The sequence below is a fragment of the Megalobrama amblycephala genome, linkage group LG8 (genome assembly GCF_018812025.1).
Source record: "Megalobrama amblycephala isolate DHTTF-2021 linkage group LG8, ASM1881202v1, whole genome shotgun sequence".
NCBI classification, from domain to species: Eukaryota; Metazoa; Chordata; class Actinopteri; order Cypriniformes; family Xenocyprididae; genus Megalobrama; species Megalobrama amblycephala.
In genome coordinates, this window is record NC_063051.1 from 2127116 (window position 1) to 2148701 (window position 21586).

Here is a 21586-nt window from a genome sequence, read left to right on the forward strand (position 1 = left end):
TTAAAGGTACACTGTAGCTTTTGGCCCTCTAGTGGTTAGAAAAACAAAATGCATTGTTTTGGTTGTGCTTTGGCTCTGCATGACTATCCTGCTGCTCATAAAACATTCACTACTAGACTTAGAGACATAACCAGCTAGACGTTACTGTAGCTTTTTTTTGAGCTACAGGAATTGGTAAAGTAGACTATGAAAGCTTGTTTCCGCCACTAAAAAAAAGGTACGCTGCCCTCCAAAAGTTTGGAAACGCCCTAGAAAAGTGTGGTTTTGGACAATATTGGCATGAATCCTTTGTGATAATTTTGCACTGATAAGTGTCAACACAAACTACGAAAACAACATATTTTATTACATAAACAGTTTACATAGAAAAAACGTTTGAATTTTGATGAATTTTCGATTCATCAAAATATCCAGCATTAGCAGCTATCTGACCTAAACTGGGTTCTGATTGGTTCATTGTATTCTAAACTTAATTGACAATCAATTGTTGAAGCTATTAAGGTGTGCTGACCCAAACATCTTTTACAAACCTGGGCCAAGTTTAAACCAGTAACCAGCATCACAGCTGGCAAAGGGGCGTGTCTGACTTTGACATAAATATATTGCCATTATTATGTAATCAAAATGAAAATTATTATTGCTGGTCTTCAATGATAATGTCAAGTTACTTTAATGTATTTGCACCAAAAAATGATAAGGATTTATGCTGATATTGTCCAAAACCACACTTTGCCAGGGGTGTTTCCAAACTTTTGGAGGGCAGTGTATATGCGACTTTTTATCTCACAATTCAGACTTTTTTTCTCGCAATTGCAAGTTTTTTTTGATGCAATTCTGACTTTTTTCTCAGATATAAACTCACAATTGCATCTTAAACTGTTTATATCTCACAAATTCTGACTTTATAACATGCAATTGTGAGTTATAAAGTCAGAATTGTGACATAATCTTGCAATTCTGAGAAAAAACGGCAGTCTTTTTTCCCCTCACAATTGCACACTATAACACACAATTGCGAGTTTATATCTCACAATTCTGACTTTATATCATGCAATTCTGAGAGGGAAAAAGTCAGAATTGTGAGATGAAAAAGTCACAATTAGCTTTTTTTTATTTTTTTATTTCATGGTGGAAACAAGCTTCCGTAGTATTTCTGTAGTACTTATGTCGAAGCTTTTGTTTGTTTGACCTTATTTGTTTTGTTGTCCACACAGGCTGCTGCGGTTCATGTACGGGCCATCATTTCCTCCGTTTAAAGTGCCAGAGGAAGACGCCAGCCTCATCCCCGCTGAGATGGACAACGACTGTGTGGCTCAGACGTGGTATCGCTTTCTACACATGCTCAGGTCTGCAGTAAAACTGACTCTGTGTTTCTAATAGGTTGATTACCCTTGATTTCCACTTCAGAAACAATTGATTTGAAACAGAATCAAGCTCTGTTTGTTTAAATTTGTATGCTATTGGATCCATTTTGCAGTAACCCTGTGGACCTGAGCAATCCCGTCATAGTGAGTTCCACCCCGAAGTTTCAGGAGCAGTTGTTGGGGGGAAACGGCGTTCCTCATGAGGTCATTCAGCACCCCTGCCTCAAACAGCTGCCTCAGATCTTCTTCAGAGCTATGAGGGGCGTCAGCTGCCTCGTGGACGCGTTCCTCGGTAAGATCTGTGAATATTCACAACTCTGCTGAACATTCAGGGCTCTTTTATGAATTGCATTGTTTTTTTGGATGCTACTGTGATGGCATTACCATGATATTTAATGAAATAAATGAATATGGTAGTCATTCAGTACCATGGTATGTAGGGGTGGGAGAAAAATGTATCTCTCTTCCAGCAATTATGAATCGATTCTGAGCTTATTATTTTTTTGAATGCATATGCACATATGGTACTTCTGTGCACTAGAGTCGTATTCTGTTTGCATACACACAAACACACACAAAACTATCAAACAAGTAAATAAACTTGCATAAGGTTTCATAGTTGAAGCAAAATACAAGGACGATCACAGGCTTCAATGCACATCATGTGCAGTGTAAGAAACATGCGCTTTGCACGTTTCACCCGCCTGTATTTCAGTGCTCTTGAATCTCAAAATGCTCTTTTGATGCAAAATTAAACAGTCAATTATGTCTTCAGGATCTAATATGGTAAAATAGATCTGTGCGTTAGTGTGAATGGCCTGTTATCAGTGATGATCAAACAGCAATAATGCTGAGAAAGAGGAAAAAAAAGTTTTAACATATAATTGTTTTGATGTATTGTTAATTTATAATTATTTAAAAAAGTACTTAAAATTTACTTAAAATAAACATGCACAGATAATATTGATATTCAGACTCATTAACTAATAAGAAAAAAATAGATCAAGAATTGTTTTAGAATCGGATTGTGATTCCCAGTAAATCAGAATCGTATCTGAAAGATTCGCACCCCTGATGGTTTGTACAACAAAGCCTCTGCATATATTATAAGGCTTTCCATGAATTATTTATTGCACTACATTCTAATCTCAGATGTTTTATTCTCTGTGGTTTGATGTTTCTCATTATTGTTTGAATCTCAGTTGCAGTGATGTATGAACACTGGCTTTGACTGTCTTTCCATTTCTAGGTGTTGCTGTTTCTAAGAAACTCGAGTGTCATGAAACTCTGCATTCTTCTGGTACTCATACAACTGTGCTCTTCCCTTTTCAATGTCAATCTTACCGCTTTTCCACCGAAATGGTGCTGCTATTCTCTCGGAAAGTGCATAATGTTACTCGTTGCAATGTAGGTGCATTTGATGAACTCCTACACAATTTACTTAATTTCCCAGTGCTTCTGAAATTATTTCATTTACAATCATCACATGTAAATGCTATTATTTTTACTTGTTACATAATATATTTAAAGAAACTAGCTAGTTAGTGATTAGAAACATTACTTTGGATGTTAAAATCACACTCTAAAAAAATGCTAGGTTAAAAACAACCCAAGTTGGGTTGAAAATGGACAAACCCATCGGTTGTGTTAAATGTTTAACCAAACTACTGCGTAGTTTTATTTAACTCAACTATTGTTTAAAAATGACTATGTCTGGCTTAAAATGAACCCAAAATATGTTGGAAATTAAAATTCAAACACATAATTATTAGACACAACAATAATAATCAAAAGGTGAACATTTATTAATAAGCTTTATTGTTTAATTATCATTCATTAAACTTAATAATAAAAGTTAATTTCCAACATACACTGGGTTCATTTTAAGCAAGTAATTTTTAAACAATAGTTGAGTAAAATAAAACTACCCAGTAGGTTTTGGCAAACATGTAACCCAATCACTGGGTTAAAACAATCCAATCGCTGGGTTAAAACAACCCAATTAACCCAATTGCTGGGTTAAAACAATCCAATTGCTGGGTTAAAACAATCCCATTCGCTGGGTTAAAACAATTCAATCACTGGGTTAAAACAATCCAATTGCTGGGTTAAAACAACCCAATTAACCCAATTGCTGGGTTAAGAAAATCCAATTGCTGGGTTAAAACAATCCCATTCGCTGGGTTAAAACAATTCAATCACTGGGTTAAAACAATCCAATTGCTGGGTTAAAACAACCCAATTAACCCAATTGCTGGGTTAAGAAAATCCAATTGCTGGGTTAAAACAACCCAATTAACCCAATCGCTGGGTTAAGAAGAAAATCCAATCGCCGGGGTAAAAAATTGCCATTCGCTGGGTTAAAACAACCCAATTAACTCAATTGCTGGGTTAAAACAATCCCATTCGCTGGGTTAAAACAACCCAATTAACCCAGTTGCTGGGTTAAAACAATCCCATTCTCTGGGTTAAAACAACCCAATTAACCCAATCGCTGGGTTAAGAAGAAAATCCAATCGCCGGGGTAAAAAATTGCCATTCGCTGGGTTAAAACAACCCAATTAACTCAATTGCTGGGTTAAAACAATCCCATTCGCTGGGTTAAAACAACCCAATTAACCCAGTTGCTGGGTTAAAACAATCCCATTCTCTGGGTTAAAACAACCCAATTAACCCAATCGCTGGGTTAAGAAGAAAATCCAATCGCCGGGGTAAAAAAATTGCCATTCGCTGGGTTAAAACAACCTAATTAACTCAATTGCTGGGTTAAAACAATCCAATTGCTGGGTTAAAACAATCCCATTCGCTGGGTTAAAACAATTCAATCACTGGGTTAAAACAATCCAATTGCTGGGTTAAAACAACCCAATTAACCCAATCGCTGGGTTAAGAAGAAAATCCAATCGCCGGGGTAAAAAATTGCCATTCGCTGGGTTAAAACAACCCAATTAACTCAATTGCTGGGTTAAAACAATACCATTCGCTGGGTTAAAACAACCCAATTAACCCAGTTGCTGGGTTAAAACAATCCCATTCTCTGGGTTAAAACAACCCAATTAACCCAATCGCTGGGTTAAGAAGAAAATCCAATCGCCGGGGTAAAAAATTGCCATTCGCTGGGTTAAAACAACCCAATTAACTCAATTGCTGGGTTAAAACAATCCAATTGCTGGGTTAAAACAACCCAATTAACCCAATTGCTGGGTTAAGAAAATCCAATTGCTGGGTTAAAACAACCCAATTAACCCAATCGCTGGGTTAAGAAGAAAATCCAATCGCCGGGGTAAAAAATTGCCATTCGCTGGGTTAAAACAACCCAATTAACTCAATTGCTGGGTTAAAACAATCCCATTCGCTGGGTTAAAACAACCCAATTAACTCAGTTGCTGGGTTAAAACAATCCCATTCTCTGGGTTAAAACAACCCAATTAACCCAATCGCTGGGTTAAGAAGAAAATCCAATCGCCGGGGTAAAAAATTGCCATTCGCTGGGTTAAAACAACCTAATTAACTCAATTGCTGGGTTAAAACAATCCAATTGCTGGGTTAAAACAATCCCATTCGCTGGGTTAAAACAATTCAATCACTGGGTTAAAACAATCCAATTGCTGGGTTAAAACAACCCAATTAACCCAATCGCTGGGTTAAGAAGAAAATCCAATCGCCGGGGTAAAAAATTGCCATTCGCTGGGTTAAAACAACCCAATTAACTCAATTGCTGGGTTAAAACAATACCATTCGCTGGGTTAAAACAACCCAATTAACCCAGTTGCTGGGTTAAAACAATCCCATTCTCTGGGTTAAAACAACCCAATTAACCCAATCGCTGGGTTAAGAAGAAAATCCAATCGCCGGGGTAAAAAATTGCCATTCGCTGGGTTAAAACAACCCAATTAACTCAATTGCTGGGTTAAAACAATCCAATTGCTGGGTTAAAACAACCCAATTAACCCAATTGCTGGGTTAAGAAAATCCAATTGCTGGGTTAAAACAACCCAATTAACCCAATCGCTGGGTTAAGAAGAAAATCCAATCGCGGGGTAAAAAATTGCCATTCGCTGGGTTAAAACAACCCAATTAACTCAATTGCTGGGTTAAAACAATCCCATTCGCTGGGTTAAAACAACCCAATTAACCCAGTTGCTGGGTTAAAACAATCCCATTCTCTGGGTTAAAACAACCCAATTAACCCAATCGCTGGGTTAAGAAGAAAATCCAATCGCCGGGGTAAAAAATTGCCATTCGCTGGGTTAAAACAACCCAATTAACTCAATTGCTGGGTTAAAACAATCCCATTCGCTGGGTTAAAACAACCCAATTAACCCAGTTGCTGGGTTAAAACAATCCCATTCTCTGGGTTAAAACAACCCAATTAACCCAATCGCTGGGTTAAACAATCCAGTCGCTGGGTTAAGAAAATCCAGTCGCTGGGTTAAACAATCCAGTCACTGGGTTAAGAAGAAAATCCAGTCGCTGGGTTAAACAATCCAGTCACTGGGTTAAGAAGAAAATCCAGTCGCTGGGTTAAGAAAATCCAGTCGCTGGGTTAAGAAGAAAATCCAATCGCTGGGTTAAGAAAATCCCATTCGCTGGGTTAAAACAACCCAATTAACTCAATTGCTGGGTTAAACAATCCAATCACTGGGTTAAAACAACCCAATTTCTGGGTTTGTCCATTTTCATCCCAACTTTGGTTGTTTTTAACCCAACGTTTTTTTTATTTAGAGTGTAAGATCTTTAAACTAGGAGTAAGACTTGTTAATAACATTTGCAGGTCAGTAAAGTATATTGTAACTTAATTTTAAAAAAAGCGAAGCACAGTCTGGTTTAATTGACTTAAGTTCAAGTACTTGAAGGTTGCAAGGTTTGCAGAAACTTTCCAGAATTTTTTTGGAAAGTTTCTGGAAATTTACAGGAAATTTTCCTTTGTAACCTATTCAAGATACTCCTGTCTGCAGCAATATTTTTTTTGTTTATAACTGAATATATCCAGTTGAAATTTGTTCCAAAAATGAACAAAGAGTGAAATGTCTGACCTCATTATAGTTAGTCTGTTAGTTAGTTACATTAATCTTAGCTGCACATGCTCAGTGGTTTGTCACTCTGAGCTCACTTGTGTTCTTCTCAGTTTCTAACATTTCTTTAGAGGTCTTGTTTTATGTTTCCTCAGGAGTCACAGTGTCTAGGAGCAATATTCGAGACAGACTTCCCTCTATAGGTACACTAAACCTGTCCAAACCCAATCAGTTAGTGACTAACAGTGGGTTTGACTACCCAACACACTGATTCTGTTCATGGAGGTGTTTGGAGTTTTTAAATGTTATGTTTAAGTCTTTCTTTTTGAGGTTCCTGTTTTTTTTTGTGTGTGCGTGTGTGTAATCTCATTTTTTTCCCCAGGTGTTGCTGTTTCTCGGAACAATTTTCGAGACAGGCTCCCATCCTATGGTATTTGATAACGCGCCTCTGACTAATCAAGAGGGTGTTTGATGAGGACTGTAGATTTTGCGAGGTGTTTTGTGCATACACAAGCACTTTTAGCTCAAAAATCTGTTGTGGAAATCAATTATATGTCATTAATTATCTTGTTAATTGCCTTGTTTTTGCTCCCATGCAAGACTGAAGGTCCGTTCACACCAAGGATGATAACTGTAATGATGACAGTAAAGATACAGTCATAAAAATCATTCTAAATATAAAAGAATAGCAGAGTTCACACCACAGCTATAACAATACAATATCGATGGAATCCCATTCAAAATGTTTTGTTTCCAGCTAATGAACGATAAAAACATTGACAACCAATCAGAATCTATCCTGCTTTAAAGAGCTTGAGCATTTAAAGTGACAGATGACAAAACTGCAGCGTGCACTTATAATAAATAGAGCAATAACGTCCGCTGGTGTGGACGCTAACATAGTTATCATTCTCGGTTTGAACTGGCCTTAAATCTTTGCCCAGAATGAATGTGAGCATACTGATTGGTTGGTATCCAGTCTATTCCAGATGATGTCATGTTGAGAAACAAAACCAACTTGACATAAAAATGGCATAAAATCTTGTACTTTCTTTTAAAGACCCCATGAAATAAGAATGTTGTTGTTTTTAGTGACCGTCTGTAGCTTTAAGATCATCCAAATTCTTGATTATGCCAAAAAAAAAAAAAAAACACAGATATGCATATTTAGAATGTAAATTAAATGAGAACATAATGAATAAGAACATCATCTGCAAATTATTGTTCTTCAGATTTCCTTTCTCAACCAATTTATTGGATTTGAACTATCAGTCCAGTTGCTGTTTTGCCAGGATTTGTAAGCTAAAGGCTATTGGATATTTGAAAAAAGCAGACGAGGCCTTTGATGTCCTGCTCCAACTTCATGTTTCTTTAATATGGGGTCTTTAATGTCTCCTGTGAGGTGGCAGAGGTGGAGGTATATATGATGAAATGGGTCTGAAATATCAGCTTTCCTCTTACAGGCGACAATCAATGACCTGTTGGTTTAAATCTGTCGGGAGCCTTCTGGAACATAAGATGTCAAGGAGATCATCTGCTTCTTGCGCCAGCCAATCAGTATCCCCACAGAGGTTTTAGGCAAATAACCAGATTTGAATGCAGGGGTTACCAGCATCTTTCAGCCAATCAGCTGCTGAGTTGGGATGCTGTGTGGAAACGCATCAGTGATGATCTGATGTCTTTAATGGAATGTGTAGCTGGTTGCATTTCATTGCATCTCTTTGAAATGCTGTGAACAGGTTTCTCTCGCGTTATAAGCGTAACTCATAAAACGTGTCGTATTTAAGAACTTGCACTCTAAAAAATGCTGGGTTAAAACGACCCAAGTTTAGTTGAAAATGGACAAACCCAGCTTAAAATGAACCCAAAATATGTTGGAAATTAAAAATCAGACACATAGTTACTAGAGGCAACAATAATAATCAAATGATGAACATTTATTAATAAGCATTGTTTATTGTTTAATTGTTATTCATTAAACTAAAAAACTAAAAGCTCATGTATTAAACATGTTAATAAATGTGGGTTTATTTTAAGCAAGCAATACAGTCATTTTTAAACAATAGTTGAGTTAAATAAAACTGCAGCATGTTGGGCAAACATTTAGCCCAGTCGCTGGGTTTGTCCATTTTCAACCCACCTTGAGTTGTTTTTAACCCAGCAATTTTTAGAGTGTACCATACAACATTATCACCTTAAAAGTCCTGGAATAAAATTGTAAAAGGATTAGAATTAAGAAGCAACCTAGTTTCAAACCTTGTCATCAAATATCAGTTGCAAAGAACAAATCAAATTGTACAAAATCATTGCCCATTATAGTTCATTCTTTTACACAAACTAACTAAGAAATTGGTGAATTGAAGGCTCGTAATGCGAGGGACATCTGTGTTTGGATTCAAGATTATTGTGTGTGGATTAAAGGAATAATTCACCCAACAATGATAATCATTTACTCAGCATCATGTCAATTCAAACCATCAGAGAGAAACTCATACAGGTTTAGAACAACATGAGGGCGAGTAAATGATTTTAATTTTTGGATGAACTATCCCTTTAAAGTTGGTGAATCTTGCACTTCTGACCCAATCAGTACTTACCATGAAGCAACATGGATATACAGTGGGTACAGAAAGTATTCAGACCCCCTTAAATTTTTCACTCTTTGTTATATTGCAGCCATTTGCTAAAATTGATTTTTTTTCCTCACTAATGTACACACAGCACCCCATATTGACAGAAAAACACAGAATTGTTGACATTTTTGCAGATTTATTAAAAAAGAAAAACTGAAATATCACATGGTCCTAAGTATTCAGACCCTTTGCTCAGAATTTTGATCTAATACAGCTATGAGTCTTTTGGAAAAGATGCAACAAGTTTTTCACACCTGGATTTGGGGATCCTCTGCCATTCCTCCTTGCAGATCCTCTCCAGTTCTGTCAGGTTGGATGGTAAACGTTGGTGGACAGCCATTTAGGTCTCTCCAGAGATGCTCAATTTTAAGTCAGGGCTCTGGCTGGGCCATTCAAGAACAGTCACGGAGTTGTTGTGAAGCCACTCCTTCGTTATTTTAGCTGTGTGCTTAGGGTCATTGTCTTGTTGGAAGGTAAACCTTCGGCCCAGTCTGAGGTCCTGAGCACTCTGGAGAGGGTTTTCGTCCAGGATATCCCTGTACTTGGCCGCATTCATCTTTCCCTCGATTGCAACCAGTCGTCCTGTCCCTGCAGCTGAAAAACACCCCCACAGCATGATGCTGCCACCACCATGCTTCACTGTTGGGACTGTATTGGACAGGTGATGAGCAGTGCCTGGTTTTCTCCACACATACCGCTTAGAATTAAGGCCAAAAAGTTCTATCTTGGTCTCATCAGACCAGAGAATCTTATTTCTCACCATCTTGGCAAACTCCATGCAGGCTTTCATGTGTCTTGCACTGAGGAGAGGCTTCCGTCGGGCCACTCTGCCATAAAGCCCAGACTGGTGGAGGGCTGCAGTGATGGTTGACTTTCTACAACTTTCTCAGCCACAGTGATCTTTGGGTTCTTCTTTACCTCTCTCATCAAGGCTCTTCTCCCCCGATAGCTCAGTTTAGCCGGACGGCCAGCTCTAGGAAGGGTTCTGGTCATCCCAAACGTCTTCCATTCAAGGATTATGGAGGCCACTGTGCTCTTAGGAACCTTAAGTGCAGCAAAAGCATTTTTGTAACCTTGGCCAGATCTGTGCCTTGCCACAATTCTGTCTCTGAGCTCTTCAGGCATTTCCTTTGACCTCATGATTCTCATTTGCTCTGACATGCACTGTGAGCTGTAAGGTCTTATATAGACAGGTGTGTGGCTTTCCTAATCAAGTCCAATCAGTATAATCAAACACAGCTGGACTCAAATGAAGGTGTAGAACCATCTCAAGGATGATCAGAAGAAATGGACAGTTAAATATATGAGTGTCACAGCAAAGGGTCTGAATACTTTCGACCATGTGATATTTCAGTTTTTCTTTTTTAATAAATCTGCAAAAATGTCAACAATTCTGTGTTTTTCTGTCAATATTGGGTGCTGTGTGTACATTAATGAGGGAAAAAAATGAACTTAAATGATTTTAGCAAATTGCTGCAATATATCAAAGAGTGAAAAATTTAAGGGGGTCTGAATACTTTCCGTACCCACTGTACATGTTCCATTTTACACACAAAATAGTTTTAAAATACTCAAAATATCTATTCTACAGCTTTGCATTATTGTTTAGTGATTGTTTTGTCTTAGAGCTGAATTGTTTGGCCTTGCTGATGATGTTGAAATGGCCGAATCCAAGAAGCATCAGATGTCTCAACATCCCAAAAGACCTCAACTGTTTGCGTTTTCTCATATTTTAGGGCTGAAATGGATATTGTCCTGCGATTAAATAAACATTGGGCATGTTGGCAGGTGCTTTATGGCTGAATATGTGTCCAGACATGATCTCTCGAGTGTTTTATCCCTCTTTTCTGTGGCATACTGAGCCTTTAGGTTTTAATTCTTTGGTTTTCTTGCTTCTCTACCCGTTTCGTTTGTCTCACAGGTATATCCCGCCCCCGATCGGACAGTGCTCCGCCCACACCTGTCAATAGGCTCAGTATGCCGCCGCCCCCAACGACAACCAACACCACGCCCCCTCACAACCGCAGGCACCGCCCCACTGCTGTTGCAAAGACAACCAGCAAAGCCTCAACGGTATGAAGACAATAGCTCAATTCAGTTCAATTTTTTGTTCTGGCTGAATATTGCTGAATATTGTCTTTTAAACCACTCGACAGAAACTTGTTAACATAACTAAAGTCTTGCCCTACATGTTTCTTTGTTTATTATCCTCACAAATGCTTCACATCTCATGTTGACTTCTAAAAGGTTTCAAAATAACAATTTACTCTCTGCTCCACAGACTGGCCAGACCAAAACGTCGCACCAGCCGTCTTCCACATCCCCTCTCTCCAGCCCAAACCAGACGAGCTCCGAGCCCCGACCGCTACCGGCTCCGACCCGACCAAAGGTCAACAGCGTGCTGAACCTGTTTGGCCAGTGGCTGTTTGACGCTGCGCTGGTTCACTGTAAACTCCACTCCGGTCTGAGCAGAGACAGCAGCATGACCGGTAAGACCAGAATACCTGTTATAATCAATACTGCAGTCACCCGTTTTCCTTTGTTTTCATTTCTCTACTTATTTTACCTGTTGAGGGTGTTTTTATTTCTTTTTTCTTTTACAAAATATTCCTACCTGCAAGATTGTACCACATTCAGGGTTCACTGGCGTAGATGCTGTTAAACAAGCATTTTGAGATCTTTGATGTTTGATATTCTGGATTTTATGATTGTTTGTACGTGAACATCTAATAAAAATAAATAAGATGTCATTCGCCAACTGTACACACATAGAGACCTCAAATTGTATTTAAAATACAATTAAATGACAGAAAATTGTATTTCTGTAGCTCAAACTGTAGATCATGACATTATGCCAAGGTCTGCATGAACCGATAAAATGTGTTCCTTAATGCAATGTAAGGGTGTGTTCACACTTAAATTAAAGCGAATTCTGGTGTGATTCCTCTGTGAAGCCTGATTTATACTTAATATAAATGGATATGTGAACATGTATACAACTAAATTAAAGGTGCCCTAGAATTAAAAATTGAATTTATCTTGGCATAGTTAAATAACAAGAGTTCAGTACATGGAAATGACATACAGTGAGTCTCAAACTCCATTGTTTCCTCCTTCTTATATAAATCTCATTTGTTTAAAAGACCTCCAAAGAACAGGCGAATCTCAACATAACACCGACTGTTACGTAACAGTCAGGATCATTAATATGTACACCCCCAATATTTGCATATGCCAGCCCATGTTCAAGGCATTACACAAGGGCAGCCAGTAATAACGTCTGGATCTGTGCACAGCTGAATCATCAGACTAGGTAAGCAAGCAAGGACAACAGCGAAAAATGGCAGATGGAGCATTAATAACTGACATGATCCATGATAACATGATATTTTTAGTGATATTTGTAAATTGTCTTTATAAATGTTTCGTTAGCATGTTGCTAATGTACTGTTAAATGTGGTTAAAGTTACCATCGTTTCTTACTGGATTTGCAGAGACAAGAGCCGTCGCTATTTTCATTTTTAAACACTTGCAGTCTGTATAATTCATAAACACATCTTCATTCTTTATAAATCTCTCCAACAGTGTGTAATGTTAGCTTTAGCCATGGAGCATTATCAAACTCATTCAGAATCAAATGTAAACATCCAAATAAATACCATACTTACGCGATTAGACATGCTGCATGACGAACACTTTGTAAAGATCCATTTTGAGGGTTATATTAGCTGTGTGAACTTTGTTTATGCTGGTTAAGGCAAGCGCGAGCTCCGTGGGCGGGGAGCACGAGATTTAAAGGGGCCGCGCAGCCTGAATCGGCGCATATTTAATGATGCCCCAAAATAGGCAATTAAAAAAATGAATAAAAAAAATCTATGGGGTATTTTGAGCTGAAACTTCACAGACACATTCAGGGGACACCTTAGACTTATATTACATCTTTTAAAAAGACGTTCTACGGCACCTTTAAACAACGATCTCTTAAATATCTGATTTCACTAAACATTTTCATTTAATTTCATAAACGTTTTTATTAAACATGAACCTTAATTTTCATTTTCATTTTCAAACGCTCTATCTCATACCACAAGAAAACAACAAACAGGGATAATATACACACATGATGTGGTGTAATACTACCAAAAAAATTATAATCATAACCTTTATCTCCATACCACAATCCTAGATGGCTAGACAGTGACTCATCTTTTATAAATCGTTAAAATATTAATGTCTGTGACGTATTTTAAATGTTTACATTTTTAAAATGTTTAATATGAATAAATAGCGCTCATAAACGACTGTCAAGATGGCATTCTCAAGTGAAACGAATGGAGGCTTGGACCCAGAAACGGCATTTCTTGCGTCCGGACTTAACAAGCGGATACAAGCGGACTGGTTCCAAACGAACTCTGGTGCGACTGAAATATGAACGCAACATGGACCAAAGACATCTAAACGAGCAAAAAACATGATGTGATGTTAGTAAACGGAAGGATTCCTGCCAATGTTTTGACTCCTTTACACATTTTCTGAGCTCTTTGTGAGTTCTCAGCTGGTAAAAACACCATCATATGTACGTACGCACATACAACGAGCACATTTTAGCCTCAAAATCAAAATCCGGTGCATATCCGATTGAAATCCGATCAGATTTAGGCCAAAAATCACATGAAATTTTTACAAATCCCTTTCAAGCTACATTCATATGTGGTTTGGAATCCTATTCAAATCGCATTTCTGGAAATCCGTTTCAGTCTGACTGTTCTGATTGGATTTTGCGTGCTTTATGTGACTTTCTCACGCAACGTAAAACGTAAACGTTAGACGTTGTTATAGAAAACATTCTGAAAGTCGCTGCAGAAACAAGGCTGTGTTGTTGCAAAGTGCTGGACGTGCAGAAAATAGCAATAGGCTATAACTTAGACATGTTTTGTGGTTGTTGTTTTTGGTGTATACCTACCAACGCAACGTCGTTGCCATAGAAACCAATACAGATATTCCGCAAAACGAAAAAGCGAAATAAAATCTTTAGGTTTGGTGTTTAAAAATGACTGTAAACCCCAAGCGAACCAGGACTAAATGTTTAATTTTCATTTTTGGTCCGGACCAAAAGAACCAAGAGAAGTGAACTACAAGTGTGAACACACCCTAAGTCAATTTGGATTAAAGCGTTGGCCAAATGCATTAATGAAAATGGAAAAACATGCATTGATAAATCTCTCGATAGATTATAGAACTGATGCAAACACTTCTGTTAATTGGACATGACAAATATTAGCTGATTAATTGACTCCATTGACTTTACATGTATGTTTAGATTATTTAGCCATTGCAGCAGATGTCAGTTGAAAAGTTCTATTGTATGAATCAATTACTAACAAATAGGCTTTTATTTTGATGAGAATGTGGGATTAATCTAGTGTTTTATGTAGTGAGTTGTTGATAGCATTGCGTACATCTTTTCTTTACTTGCATTGTTTTTGTTCAGTTTTCATTTTTGCATGATTGATGGGTAATTGAAACTCTTTTTAATGGTCTCCTTGTGTCTGTTAAAACCACAAAAACAGAACAATAGTTTACTGAACTCTACTACTGCTGTTCTTTGATTTGTTTCCATTTTATCTCTGTTATCTTGCAGCAACATTTTTCCAAATTCTTCTTTCTTATAAATCTTGTAAGTAGGAACACAAGCTTTACCAGTTGCAGTTATTTGGTTCATTTCAGTTTTTTTTTTTTTCCTTTGGTTACACTGTCACTCGTTCATTGTTGCAGTACTTGTTTTCTTGGGGCAAGAGACTTGCGCATAAACTGCTTGAGTTAAAGGTCCGGGGAGTGTTTTGACTGCTGCCCAAATCTCATTGGCTCAACTGCAACAAATATTCAGGATCCTAAGGTGGGACGTCGGCCGAGACCACAGTGCCGATGGTTTTCGAGCGCCACGTGGCCGCCGAGACCCGAGAATGTTTGTTGCGCTTGATCCTTCTCCTTGATTCAACTTACCCGCCATCATTAAAACTAGTTCCTACCCATACCATCTCCTGAAGGACCTCTACTAACTGATCTTCTCCAAAGAAACACACCAACCAATGTTATTTTGAGTTTTTGCCCAGCATTTATTTGACCGCTTTTGTTTTACGTTAGCCTTTGATTCATTTCCTTCAGTTTTCATTTGTTCTTATGTTTTGTATGGATATTTCTGCATGTTGTGGTTGTTGGTGCAATTTGTTTCAGCCATATTGTGCCTTAATGTCTTAATTTAGGATGCTGGACTATAAAAATTGGCCTTTAATCAACGTTTGTCTGACATGAAATCCAACTGACATGCTCTGATAACAGGGAGACTGACCAGGAGATGTAGAAGAGCGTGTTCTGTTCTGTCTCAAGAGCGCAAACACGATTGCACATTATGGCACTACAATGTGATTTTGCGTGATCCGAAAAAGGCCGTGCCTTCAAATAGATACAAACGTGCTGCTGTCGCAAAAGTCCCATTAGATTAGCACTCGCTTCCTACTGCAAATTAAATTATGCCTGTCAAACAAATGTAATAAACTCTTGTGAAAGGATAAATCTTCTATAATTTGAATATTTATAGCTACAAATGATGATAAATATGTAGTAACATTTAAACACAGTGACTTTCTCAGGATCCCTTTCACTCAGTATTTAAATATATGCATTACCGGTCAAGTTTGTAATGATGACTTTTTTAATGTAACTGATGTTAACTTAGTAGTAATGCTGAAAATTCAGCTTTGATCACAGGAATAAATTACATTTTACAATATATTCACATAGAAAACAGGTATTTTAAATTATAATAATATTTCACAATTTTTACTGTATTTTTGATCAAATAAATGCAGCATTTTAGAATGATTTCTGAAGGATCATGTGACACTGAAGACTGGAGTAATGATGCTGAAAATTCAGCTTTGATCACAGAAATAAATTACACTTTACAATATATTCACATAGAAAACAGTTATTTTAAATTATAATAATATTTCACAATTTTTACTGTATTTTTGATAAAATAAATGTAGCATTTTAGAATGATTTCTGAAGGATCATGTGACACTGAAGACTGGAGTAATGATGCTGAAAATTCAGCTTTGATCACAGGAATAAATTACACTTTACAATATATTCACATAGAAAACAGTTATTTTAAATTATAATAATATTTCACAATTTTTACTGTATTTTTGATCAAATAAATGTAGCATTTTAGAATGATTTCTGAAGGATCATGTGACACTGAAGACTGGAGTAATGATGCTGAAAATTCAGCTTTGATCACAGGAATAAATTACACTTTACAATATATTCACATAGAAAACAGTTATTTTAAATTATAATAATATTTCACAATTTTTACTGTATTTTTGATCGAATAAATCAGCATATTAGAATGATTTCTGAATAATCAAGAATGGAGTAATAATGCTGAAAATTCAGCTTTGATCACAGGAATAAATTACATTTTACAATATATTCACATAGAAAACAGGTATTTAAAATTATAATAATATTTCAAAGTTTTTACTGTATTTTTGATCGAATAAATCAGCATATTAGAATGATTTCTGAATAATCAAGAATGGAGTAATAATGCTGAAAATTCAGCTTTGATCACAGGAATAAATTACATTTTACAATATATTCACATAGAAAACAGGTATTTAAAATTATAATAATATTTCACAATTTTTTACTGTATTTTTGATCGAATAAATCAGCATATTAGAATGATTTCTGAAGAATCAAGAATGGAGTAATAATGCTGAAAATTCAGCTTTGATCACAGGAATAAATTACACTTCACAATATATTCACATAGAAAACAGTTATTTTAAATTATAATAATATTTCACAATTTTTACTGTATTTTTGATCGAATAAATCAGCATATTAGAATGATTTCTGAAGAATCAAGAATGGAGTAATAATGCTGAAAATTCAGCTTTGATCACAGGAATAAATTACATTTTAAAATATATTCACATAGAAAACAGTTATTTTAAATTATAATAATATTTCACAATTTTTACTGTATTTTGATCAAATAAATCCAGCCTTGGTTAGGATAATATATATATATATTTATAGTTTAATATATAGTTTTTCTTTCAAAAACAACAAAAAAAGAACCATAATCATTTCAAATTTTTGACCGGTAGTGTAAAATATTTGAAAACTGAACATTTTAATAATTAATAGAATGTTTATATTGTTGACAATGTCCAACATTTTTAAATTGTGACGTTATCTATATGCATCCACATATTTTGCCCGTGTAATAATAAAATATCATGTAATTTGTCTAATTATTGGCAGTGCATCAAAAGATAAAGTTAGAATAGTTTAAAAGTTTAATGCCGTGCTTTTGGCAGTATTTGTGCTTTATAAATTTCAGTGCATTTTTCAATGCAACATTGACACCTTAAGGTAAATATAATATATATATACTTATCATTAATATATTATCATTAATATATTTTTTAAAAATCCCACAAAATATCCAGCATTGATATTTATTTGATCAGAAATTAAGTCAAATATATTTACAATACACATTGTTTCAAAGCAGCTTTAAAGAAAATCACCATGTTAATGTTTAAAATCTTAATATTTTCGCAGATTAGAGCAAACGAGTCACGTTTTTTACTTTTCACCTGTAAGATCTCTTTGTCGGTAATCCCTGTCATGGCTTCCTGCGGTACGCATGTGAAAGTGTCACTTAGTGTTTGCGTTTGTGTCTCTCCCTGTCCGTCTCTCTCTCTCTCTCTCTCTCTCTCTCTCTCTCTCTCTCTCTCTCTCTCTCTCTCTCTCTCTCTCTCTCTCTCTCTCTCTCTCTCTCTCTCTCTCTCTCTCTCTCTCTCTCTCTCTCTCTCTCTCTCTCTCAGCCCTGGCGACTCAAGCTGGAGTTGAACTGAGACGTAAAGGGTCTCAGATGTCCACGGACACCATGGTGTCCAACCCCATGTTTGACGCCAATGAGTTTCCTGATAATTACGAAGCTGGTCGAGCCGAAGCATGTGGGACGCTGTGCAGGATCTTCTGCAGTAAGAAGACTGGAGAGGAGATACTGCCAGTGTACCTGTCCAGGTAATCGCTAGCAATCACCTATTTTAAAGGCTCCTAATTTTGTTTCAGGTCTCCTACAATAAGTTTACATGCATAAAGGGTTATAATTTTCTCATAATGTACACTACAGCATCAGCTATTTTCTTGCAATATCTGAAACGGTTCAATTAGTGATTCGGTCTCTCTAAACCCCACCTTCCTGAGAGCCTCCTCTGCTCTGATTGGTCTGTTGTGACTGGTCGGAATCCAAATGCTCATTATCATATCTGAATTTCAGCTCTTCCTCAGGACTAGATACACAGTGATACGAACAGTAACGATGATGTTGATTTTACCGTATCAATCTCATCAAAAAGTGGATTTGCAGAAAACGGCGTCTTCTCGACATGAACAACACGAACCAAACTCTTCCAGTCTCTGATACAACTACAGTGTATGAGGGCGGGGCAAAGTATACCTTGTTCACCGGCAGCCAATAAAGACCATAGGCTGGCATTATGCAAATTTGTCACAAACCTACAAAGATGTAGCAGGAAGTAAGACTGGAATTACTGACGACTCGTTTCAGGCAATTCAGAATCACTTCCTTTTTGGGAAATAATAACTCCATTTATCTGCACTTTGATATTTGAAACTTTGCAGACCATGCAGACACTCACAATCAGCTATATATCACACTACATGAAAGAGAATATCTGTAAAGCATAAAAGAGGTGCATTAACTTAAACTAACTTCTGTCCTGTATCTGATGATTCTGTCAGGTTCTACATGGTCCTGATCCAGGGTCTTCAGATATCAGACTTCATCTGTAGGCCGGTTCTAGCCAGCATCATCCTGAACTCCTCGGCTCTGTTCTGCTCCGATCTCAAAGGGATCAATGTTGTGGTTCCGTACTTCATATCTGCACTGGAGACCATCCTACCGGATCGGTGAGCAATGTTTTCGGATACAAAACATGCACTTTAGATGTATTTAAGTTTTGTTTTTTGCATAGTGAGTGATCTACACGATAACATCAGCTTCCATATTATCTTAGACGATACGTATCTCTCACCCTGCTTGATTGTTAATGCACTTTTTTCTCTTTATTTTGCGCCATCAGAGAGTTGTCCAAGTTTAAGTCATATGTGAACCCTACTGAGCTGAGAAGAGCTTCCATCCATATCCTGTTATCCATGCTTCCTCTTCCTCACCACTTTGGCAACGTCAAATCGGAGGTAAAAAGGGTTTTTTTATGTAGTAATCTTCCTGGGATCTCTGTAACTTAATATTCTGAGGAAAAATACAAATTTAATTGGCTGTGATTTTCTAATTACATTTGCAGGTTCTGTTGGAAGGGAAATTCAGCAATGATGAAACCTCGCTCCATGACAAGGCGGTCACCTTCCTCTCCCTGAAGCTGCGATTGGTCAATATTTTGATTGGCGCCCTGCAAACAGAGACAGATTCGATCAATACACAGATGATACTAGGTACGGCTGCCTGTTCGATATGTCCATTTACTGTTTTGTCAAGTGAAATATTATAAAACAAGCTATGTATATACTAATTTATGTTATTATATTGGAATAATAACTATATTAGTATTATTATTAATTAAAAAAAAAAAAACAATGTTATTAAAGCAATAAGGAAGCATGTAGTGATTTTACCGCAGCCCACTTTGCATCATGCCAATCAACTCAAGCATTGCGGTTTAATTTCATAAATTGAAAAATTTAAATTAAGCAAACTGGCAATATGAAGTCTGTCATAACCTCATCTTCTCTTAAAACACTATTAAAAATCAGTCAGAAGAATTATTTTTGCTGAAATCTCAATAATAACTTTGTGACTTTTTACAGCGGCGATGCTGAATATCGTCCAGGATTCGGCTCTGTTGGAGTCTGTTGGTGCCCAAGCTGAAGTGGTACGAGTTATACTTTTTATTTGTAATTTATGAGTTCAAAAAGAGAGCTTGAAGTGTCTGCAAGATCCAGTTAAAGGATTAGTTCACTTCAGAATTCAAATTTCCTGATAATTTACTCACCCCCATGTCATCCTAGATGTTTATTTCTTTCTTTAATTGGAAAAAAAAAATCATGTTTTTGATGAAAACATTCCAGGATTTTTCTCCATATAGTGGACTTCACTGGGGTTCAACGGGTTGAAGGTCCAAATGTCAGTTTCAGTGCAGCTTCAAAGAGCTCTACATGATCCCAGACGAGGAATAAGAGTCTTATCGCTCATCTAGATCAGTAATTTTCTAAGAAAAATTAAAATGTATATACTTTTTAACCACAAATGCTCGTCTTGCACTGCTCTGTGATGCTCCACGCATTACGTAATCATGTTGGAAAGGTCACGCGTGACGTAGGCGGAAGTACTGATCCAGTTTTTACAAAGAGAACGTGCAAAGACTAAGTCAAACAGCCTTTACAAAAAAAAAGGTAAAACAACGATGTCGGACGATTTTGAGAAAATGAGATGGAGGTTTTCACCTACGTCACGTGTGACCTTTCCAACATGATTACGTAATGCGTGGAGCATCACAGAGCAGTGCAAGATGAGCATTTGTGGTTAAAAAGTATATTAAATTTTATTTTTTAATCAAATGAGTGATGGTTTCTCTAGATAAGACTCTTATTCCTCGTCTGGGATCATGTTGAGCTCTTTGAAGCTCCACTGAAATTGACATTTGGACCTTCAACCCGTTGAACCCCAGTGAAGTCCACTATATGGAGAAAAATCCTGGAATGTTTTCATCAAAAACATGATTTTTTTTTTCAATTAAAGAAAGAAATAAACATCTTGGATGACATGGGGGTGAGTAAATTATCAGGAAATTTGAATTCTGAAGTGAACTAATCCTTTAAAAATGGCATTGATGAAGTGCTGAATGTTTTGCAGGGCAGTGTGGATGGAAGCCATTCTCTGGCTAAGAGCCACAGCCGCAATAACAGTGGCATCAGCAACGCTAGCGCAGGCAGCTCCGAGGCCACAACTCCAGACAGCGAACGACCCGCCCAGGCCCTGCTGAGGGACTACGGTAAGGGACACTATGCAGAACCGACCGCCGCATCTGAGCTGCATTAGAGGCGTTTGAGCTTTCGACTGTTTGTTTTTGACCAATTGCTTTCGTTCCTCTCATGCATTTACCATCTGCTGAATGCATAAGTGTAACTATTAATCAGCAAAAATCCCAGAATGACTCTCATATCCTATAAATGATCTCGTTTATTATATTCACACTCAAATTTCCCATACCAGCCAGAGTGTGGGTTAGCTGATTTTATTTGTGCCATCCCACAACATGGTTTTCTTTTGATTTTCCATTCGGGCAAAGCATACAGTACAGTAACATCATAAAAGCACCACAAACGTATCATAAATCTAATCCAACCCCCTTTTTTTTTTTTTTTTTTTTTTTTTTTAAAAGGGACCTGTTAGGTCAAAGTCTTTGTTGTTTTTGGCCTCTACTAGAACAGGTTTTCATGCTTA

At 37.0% G+C, this 21586-nt stretch overlaps 1 protein-coding gene across 4 annotated transcripts in view; it reads left to right on the forward strand.

Moving 5' to 3' along the window:
* ralgapb (Ral GTPase activating protein non-catalytic subunit beta) overlaps nucleotides 1-21586 on the forward strand; it is a 40420-nt gene that overhangs the window by 6867 nt on the left and 11967 nt on the right. For 2 of the 4 annotated variants that reach the window (XM_048198640.1, XM_048198641.1), the window contains exons 6-18: nucleotides 1215-1346; nucleotides 1478-1656; nucleotides 2614-2664; nucleotides 6535-6582; nucleotides 6762-6809; nucleotides 10934-11085; nucleotides 11294-11501; nucleotides 17925-18126; nucleotides 18868-19035; nucleotides 19209-19323; nucleotides 19431-19578; nucleotides 19951-20015; nucleotides 20996-21134. In XM_048198640.1, the coding sequence (XP_048054597.1) occupies nucleotides 1215-1346; nucleotides 1478-1656; nucleotides 2614-2664; nucleotides 6535-6582; nucleotides 6762-6809; nucleotides 10934-11085; nucleotides 11294-11501; nucleotides 17925-18126; nucleotides 18868-19035; nucleotides 19209-19323; nucleotides 19431-19578; nucleotides 19951-20015; nucleotides 20996-21134 (1655 nt within the window). The remainder of the gene's footprint in view (nucleotides 1-1214; nucleotides 1347-1477; nucleotides 1657-2613; nucleotides 2665-6534; nucleotides 6583-6761; nucleotides 6810-10933; nucleotides 11086-11293; nucleotides 11502-17924; nucleotides 18127-18867; nucleotides 19036-19208; nucleotides 19324-19430; nucleotides 19579-19950; nucleotides 20016-20995; nucleotides 21135-21586) is intronic. The other 2 variants (XM_048198643.1, XM_048198642.1) reach the window with 1 other exon arrangement.